This window comes from Trypanosoma grayi, assembly GCF_000691245.1.
Source record: "Trypanosoma grayi strain ANR4 Tgr_727_V1, whole genome shotgun sequence".
Lineage (NCBI taxonomy): Eukaryota > Euglenozoa > Kinetoplastea > Trypanosomatida > Trypanosomatidae > Trypanosoma > Trypanosoma grayi.
Genome location: NW_008826346.1, coordinates 1 through 6,730, shown reverse-complemented (window position 1 = coordinate 6,730; position 6,730 = coordinate 1). Strand labels below are relative to the sequence as shown.

At 55.2% G+C, this 6,730-nt stretch overlaps 4 protein-coding genes across 4 annotated transcripts; all 4 read left to right on the top strand.

Annotated features, from left to right (window-relative positions):
- Nucleotides 1-296: 296 nt before the first annotated feature.
- Nucleotides 297-1,127, top strand: DQ04_07271030 (hypothetical protein; the record flags this gene model as incomplete). Its single annotated transcript, XM_009315093.1, has 1 exon — nt 297-1,127. One exon carries the CDS (start codon nt 297-299, stop codon nt 1,125-1,127), a length of 831 nt encoding a protein of 276 aa, XP_009313368.1.
- A 366-nt stretch (nt 1,128-1,493) lies between these two features.
- On the top strand, nt 1,494-2,810 carry DQ04_07271020 (hypothetical protein; the record flags this gene model as incomplete). The annotated part of the gene is made up of 1 exon (XM_009315092.1): nt 1,494-2,810. The coding sequence occupies one exon, from the start codon at nt 1,494-1,496 to the stop codon at nt 2,808-2,810; it is 1,317 nt and encodes a 438-aa protein (XP_009313367.1).
- A 470-nt stretch (nt 2,811-3,280) lies between these two features.
- Nucleotides 3,281-4,822, top strand: DQ04_07271010 (hypothetical protein; the record flags this gene model as incomplete). The annotated part of the gene is made up of 1 exon (XM_009315091.1): nt 3,281-4,822. One exon carries the CDS (start codon nt 3,281-3,283, stop codon nt 4,820-4,822), a length of 1,542 nt encoding a protein of 513 aa, XP_009313366.1.
- A 1,291-nt stretch (nt 4,823-6,113) lies between these two features.
- Nucleotides 6,114-6,730, top strand: DQ04_07271000 (putative chromatin assembly factor 1 subunit B; the record flags this gene model as incomplete). Its single annotated transcript, XM_009315090.1, has 1 exon — nt 6,114-6,730. A coding segment is annotated over one exon (617 nt), but the record flags the coding sequence as incomplete, so codon positions are not given.

Sequence of the window (6,730 nt, the reverse complement as noted above, 5' to 3'; positions counted from 1 at the left end):
TCTCTCTCTCTCATGATATATGTGTATGTGCATATTGCAAATATGCACATATATATATATATGTATATGTATAATGTCCGGCATGATCTCGGTTTCTCGTGTTGTTGTTTCTTCTTGTTTTCTATGCAGCGTTGACGCGGCAGCCTATCGGCGTGTGTGTGATCTGTCCTTTTCCCATTCCGTGAAGGCGGCAAGAACGGGAGAGTCGTGCAGGTGTCTGGGTAACCACACGCGTAGAAGAGCAGCAGCAGCAACAAGAGGAAGAAGAAAGAAGTAAGCGCAGCAAGAGAGAGGAAATGGATCCATCGAAGCGCATCTGCATTAAGAACCTCCCGCCACAATGCACAAAGCGAGAGATCGCGGAGTTTGTCCGCAACCGCACCGGAGCGCAGCCCCACAGCATTGATCTCGGCCTCGACAGCGACGGCAACGTCCGCCGCTACGCGCACTTCTCCGTAGAGGGCGCGAAGAACGTCGTGCCTGCCCTCACCGGCGCCATCTGGCGCGACGAGGTGGTGGTGGCCCTGCACGCAAAGCCACACTACACGTACCGGCTCGCTGAGGCGAAGCGGCGTCGAGAGCGAGAGGAGGCGGAGGAGCAGGCTCAGCTTGAGGCGTTCTGGCAGAAGCACACCGAGAGGTGGCGCGCCAAGACGGGCGGTGAGCTGCAGAAGAAAAAGCCTCCCAAGTCCTTCTACGCGACACGGCAGCGCTACAGTGAAGTGGCGGCTGCCATTGCAAAGCGGCTTCGCGAGGAGTACTACAACAAGAACCCCGCCGGGCACCACCGCCGGCACGTGGAGCGTTGCCAACAACAGCCGCATCGGCAGCAGCGTGGGGAGGAAGGGGGTGAGGAGGCACGGACTGCCGGGGACACGGCAGACGATGCATACCCGCAACGGGCAGCAGGTGGTGCTAAGGATAATCAGCATTACAAGCACCCACGTGGCAAAGGTGTCATCCCTGCGCGGGATGTCAAGAGGCGCAAGACGGAGGGTCCCGTGGCGCAGCCAAAGAAGCAGGAACAACAGCAAGAGCCGCAGCAGCCTGCGGGGCCTTCAAAAGAGGAGCGTAAATTGTCGGTGTTGCAGGCGAAGTTAGCGGCTCTCCGTGCTAAGATGAAGTAACGGGCCTGTGGTACTGCTGCTATGGTGGCGGTGTTAGCCCGTCCAGGTGGTGTGTGTTGAGTTTCGGTCGGCTTGGTTCGTGTAATCGCGGAAAAAAGAAAATGAAAGCGAAGAGAGTGTTTGCAGCGAGTTGTATTCCATTCGCTTCACCCCGCACCCCCCCCCCTCACTCTCTGTCTCTCTCTCGCAGCAACTGGTGTCTTCTTATTCTTTATTCTTGTGGATCCACAGGTCTGTACCGCGCGCCTGTGCGCGAGAAAAGACACAACGCGGCGTCGCCAAGGTGAAGTCTCACAAAGGAGCTCATCGGGCATATCGTCAAATTTGTATTGGGTGCCTCAAGGCAAGCTTGTGTCGCCCACACAAATGAGTGGAGGGTGGTGCGACACCCACACTTCGGACAAGCATCACATCAGTGAAAACACGGCGGCTCAATCAGCACACCGTTTCTTCTTCGTTGAGGGTGACGGCGAGGATGTGGAAATTGGAGGCAATCCGCTCGGTACGCCGGTTGTAACCCACGCATCACGCACATCATCAGCATTGCTGCTTTCCATGATACCGGAGGACGAGGGGACAGAGAGTGAAAGCAGTAGCAGCAGCAGTGGCGGCAGCAGCACTGGTAGTAGCAGTAGTGGGGATGACCCGACTAATCACAGTGGCGGCAACGGGATGCAGTTGTACAGTAGAGGCGGGGAATCTGCACTGACGTGGCTGAGGAGCGACGGTGCGTGGCGCCAGCAGGCGGAGGAAGAGAGCGACATAAAAGATGGAGAGTCAGTAGGCGCTCCACTAGAAACTGTAGTGTCCGCAGCAGGGGCAGCATCCGAAGGAGGAGGAGGAGTTGACAAAACTTTAGATAGATATGGCCCGAGTCTGGATGGAGCAGACGTTCTACCATCAAATCAGGGCAAACCCACACTGTGGGACTTCGGACGACTGTTCTTCCGTGTCCTATCGTTCTGCAATTGTTTCGATCTGTGTAACGTCATGTTGGTATGTAAGCGGTTCTACCAAATCGCCACGCACGACGCATTGTGGCGTGGCATTCTCACCGGCATGAATCTTCAGCCGCTACTATGCATGCCTAGCACACCAGCGCAGGACTATTATAGGTACTTCATTGATCAGATCATCACCACCAAAGCCCTCCACGGGCACTACTTCTTTATGGCAACTCCGTCGGAAGACACGTGGGAGACGTTCAATACAACCCTCAGCAGCAACACCGCAAAGAGGACGGTGCTTCACAACTCGCCGACAATCCTTGACGACTCCGTGTACCCCATCGAAGCGGTGACGCTGCTGCTCTCCTCCGCCACAATCGGGCAGATGTACCACACCATTGGTCGCGTGCAGCTGCTCATCGACTACAAGGACACAGCGACCGAAGTCATTCAAGGTGCCGCACGCTTCTCGTGGCGCCGCGGTTGTTTTATGTTCTGCTGCAGCTCGTTTGGCTCGGATGTGCGGGGACCGGTGTTTACGGTGGCCATCAGCACCGTCGTCAAGCCGTGGCCGAATCAGTCGGCGGAGCAGTTCGAGGCGCATAGGGACGGACTGCGCCTCATCATGACGCCGGCGCTTCTGGAGGGACGGGACCCCGGCTCGCGCATCACGGAGACGGACTTAGTCTGCGTTAGTCGCCCGCCAATATCATCGAAGCCGGCAGCACAGACTTAGCTGTATATATATATATATATATATATCCCGATGCACAGAAGCGAGGGCAAGAAGGGGTGAATGGTATAAATGAAGGGAAGTACAACATCTGATATGAGGCTTCCAAATATATTTAACGCAGATGTTGGCTTCACAGTGTCTCCCTGCCTTCGTGACGCGCGCATGGAAATGACTGTGTTTTGGCATGTTTGCTGCTGGTGCTGAGGAGTGGGGGGAAAAAGGAATGGAGTGGAGTTTGCTTTTATTCGGTGCGTATCCTTCGCTTGCCTTCTGTGGAAAAAAGGTGGGGGCATAGCGTTTTGTTTTTTGTTTGGGGGAGGGGGCTGTTCACTTTCTTTTTTTTTGTTTACGTATTCTTCTCCGCCCTTGCTGAAGGAAAAAAAAGGTGGGGAAAAGGGAACAGAATACGGACAGATAGTTTCATCAAAATCGCTTAACAACGAAGTTAGTACAGTATTGTGGAGGGCACCATGTGGAGTAATACCTTTTCGCTAATCGGCGCAGTTTTCAGCCACATCCTTGGCGCCGTGGCCCGTTTGTCGTTTGGCGCCCTCGAGAATCTCAGCCAGTGGCAGTGCGGACAACAGATCGAGGAGACGCGCAACAAACACCCCCATCGGCAGCAGCAGCAACAACCAGAAGAGGGAGGGGGATCCACAACTCGAGGCAATGTGCCGCTGCCGTCTTCACCCGCCGATGGCACTGAAATGTGTCACCGGCAGGCCGTTGCGGGGCTGACGCTTCTCAGCCAGCGCGTGCCGAGTCTAAGAAGTGGTTATCACCGCCCGACGTTGCAGTCCATCTACGGTCAGCCCTTCACATCGCCTGAGGCACAGAGACTGTGTAGAGAGGTAATCGTTGGAAACGTTTGTCTATACCGTGTAATGTCGAGGGGTTCGGCAACGACAATGACGAACGTAGCAGCAAGAGAAAAGGCAGCGGCAGAGTCACGTCAGAGCACGGCTTATGTGCGCCATGGGAACTCTGCGTCAGATGACATCCCTTTGCTTGTGTGGATAGTGATGCCTTGTGAGACTGGGTCGCAAGTTGTTCTTCGATTTGTCCTTCGACTTGCACAGTCGTTGTGTTGCGATGCACTCTTCGTGACAGTGCCGATGGAGGATGCGCGTAGCCCGCAATGGACGGTAGCAGCTCTTCTTTCTATGATAGAGACTGGGCGGCGGAAAACGCAGGCGAGACGCGTTTTAATTGGTGGAAACGATCTCGCCGCAATGTTTGTGCTGCTACTGTTGGAGCACCGATGTCCACTGCTGCACGTGGGTGCCTTTGCTGCCGCGGACCCCGAGCTAGCACGGCGCGCGCTCTGCCAGGGCGTAATTCTTGTAGACCCTTTTGTTGGCTGGGATATGTCGCAAGCGTTGCGCGTCAACCCGGCGGGTCCCTCCACTAACCAAGACGCTCAGAGTGCTTCTAGAGGTCATGGGTCGGTGCAACAGAGCCAGCAGCAACAGTCATCCGCATCTTCCCTGACGGCGAAGGAGCGGCTCATGCAGGTGGTAATGGATAGCAGCAGCGGCCACATCCAGGATTGGTTTCCCGCACCCATCACATATGAGGCCCCGCCAATGGTGGTACTCGTTGATGAGGACGGCTTCTGGCTGCAGGAACAGTGTGGCTTCAACGCGCGTGTTGATCGCTTCGGCATCGGGGAGAATNTGGTACTCGTTGATGAGGACGGCTTCTGGCTGCAGGAACAGTGTGGCTTCAACGCGCGTGTTGATCGCTTCGGCATCGGGGAGAATGTGGAGCGTGTATTCTTTCTGCCTTATGTAGTTGAAACAGCGGCAGCAGGAAGGCTGGTGTCACGGAGCACACAGATTGAGCTGGACCGATTGTGGCGCATGGTGGAGAAGTTCCTTGCTGATCAGCTGTTACAGGAGGAAGCTCACGCAACTTCAGCCAGCACTGGAGCCACAGCAGCTGCAAGCTCGAGAGTGCGACGGCGTCTGCGTGAGGGCGAGGCGACATTCATGGCCGCCTTTGCTCATTGACGTCGGTGAGGTTGTTGTTGTTGTTAGTGTTTTCAAACAGGCCCGCCCATATGCATCTAGAGTCTGTGGTGTGAAGCGGCGCAGACTCGCAGACGAAGAGAAGAGAAGAGAAAAGCAACAGCAACAATATGAACAAGAGCCACGTAGTTCTGTATTTCTGGAAATGCCTTTCTCCACGTATCTATATTCATCCCAGATATGTATGCGCTCATGCTTTCGAGTTTCGAGTCCATATGATGTATATGTGAGGAAGCATGTAGGAGTTGAGGCTTTCGACACTTCTCCTTTCCGTCACTCTCATATTCACTTTTGCCACTCTTTTCGTTTCGTGTGAGCGAAGAGGCTTCGTTTTGGTGGCCGCGGCGTGGAAGGCTGCTGGAGGCGCAGTGGATATATATATATATATATATATATATATGGAGAGGGAGGGAGGGAGAGAGAGCGAGAGACAACTCTCTGGAAAAGGGCAGAAGATTTTTTTAAAGAACAGAATCCAAAAAATTGCGTCAGAGTGTTTCTGGGTATTTTGCACGTGTATAGGCCACCTCTAACTTATGGCACCTGAAGCGGCAAATGCGCCTACAGGTAAGATCGGATGGTGGAGGGAAGCCGAGGGGAATGCGAACATTGGGGTACGTGAGGGCGAGAAGTGTTATGTTTTTTTTTGTGTTTTTTGGTCAAAAGTCCACCTGAGCTGCCACTCTGCATAGTTGTCTAGGCAGATGCAATGTTTTGTTTTCGTATAGTTTTTTGGCTGCGCCTTTCTTTTTCTTTACTGTGTTTGTGTGGGTGTTGTGGTGGTTGTTCTTGTTTTCGACTTTTACTTTTTTTTTTTCCTTTTTTGTCTCCGTCTCACTTTTGTGCGTTGGGCTTTCCCCTCGCCCCACGGCGTCCCGGTGCTCCGCGGTCATGGCGACGCGGCGGGGCGGAGGCGTGGCCCTGCGCATGCTCCATGAGCGGTAAGAACAGCGGCGGCGGAACAAACGAGAATATTGAGTCGGCCCACTAGCAGCACAGTATTTTCTTTTTTCTTCTTTTTCTTCTTCTTCATCTTCTTTGCATTGTGTTGCACCGCCTTGGTGTTTGCGTGTGGCCGTTATATGGTGCCTGTGAATGGGAGAAGGTATGCACGCCCGTCAGCTCCTACGCGTCGTGTCTGCGGCTACAGCAATACTCTATACCTGTCCAACCATAATATCTCTATGGGCCCTCTGTCTCACACGTTCTTTCTCTTTTTTTTTTGTCTTCTTTTTTGCTCCTTGTCGAGGAATACCGGAACGCCGTCACGCGTATGGCGTCGATTGGCCAACAGCCGATCCGTGTGCGCACGCTGGAGATCCTCTGGCACGGCTGCGAGCGCGACGAGGAGGCGGTGCAGTTGGGTCTGCAAAGTGTCGCCATTGAGGGCATCGTGTCAATCGACTACAGCAGCCACGGCCACCGCATCGTCACATGCGGTGGCGACGGCTACATCCGCCTGTGGCAGATGCACCCCGACGCGACGGACCGCTGGCTCGCCAATGGCCAGAGTGACATGACGGCGTGCGTGAGTTTCATCTGCGGCATGCGTACGTCGTGGATGCCGCTCACCGCGCGCTGGTCACCGCACGCGAGCATGATCGCCTCCGCGCACTGCGACGGCAAGATCTGCCTGTGGTGGCCGGAGCGCCGCGACGACGGCCGGGAGGAGTGGAAGGACTACCGCCACCTCTCCGGTCACGTGATTGACGTGTACGACGTCTGCTTTTCCCCCGACGGGCGCTACCTGTTGAGCGCCGGCGGCGACGGCAGCGTCGTGCTGCACGACCTCGAGGGCTCCACGGTGCCGGTGCTGCAGCTGTCGGAGATGCACCGAAAGTTCTGCTGCGGCGTCGCCTGGGACCCTTGGGGGCGCGGCGTCGCGAGTTT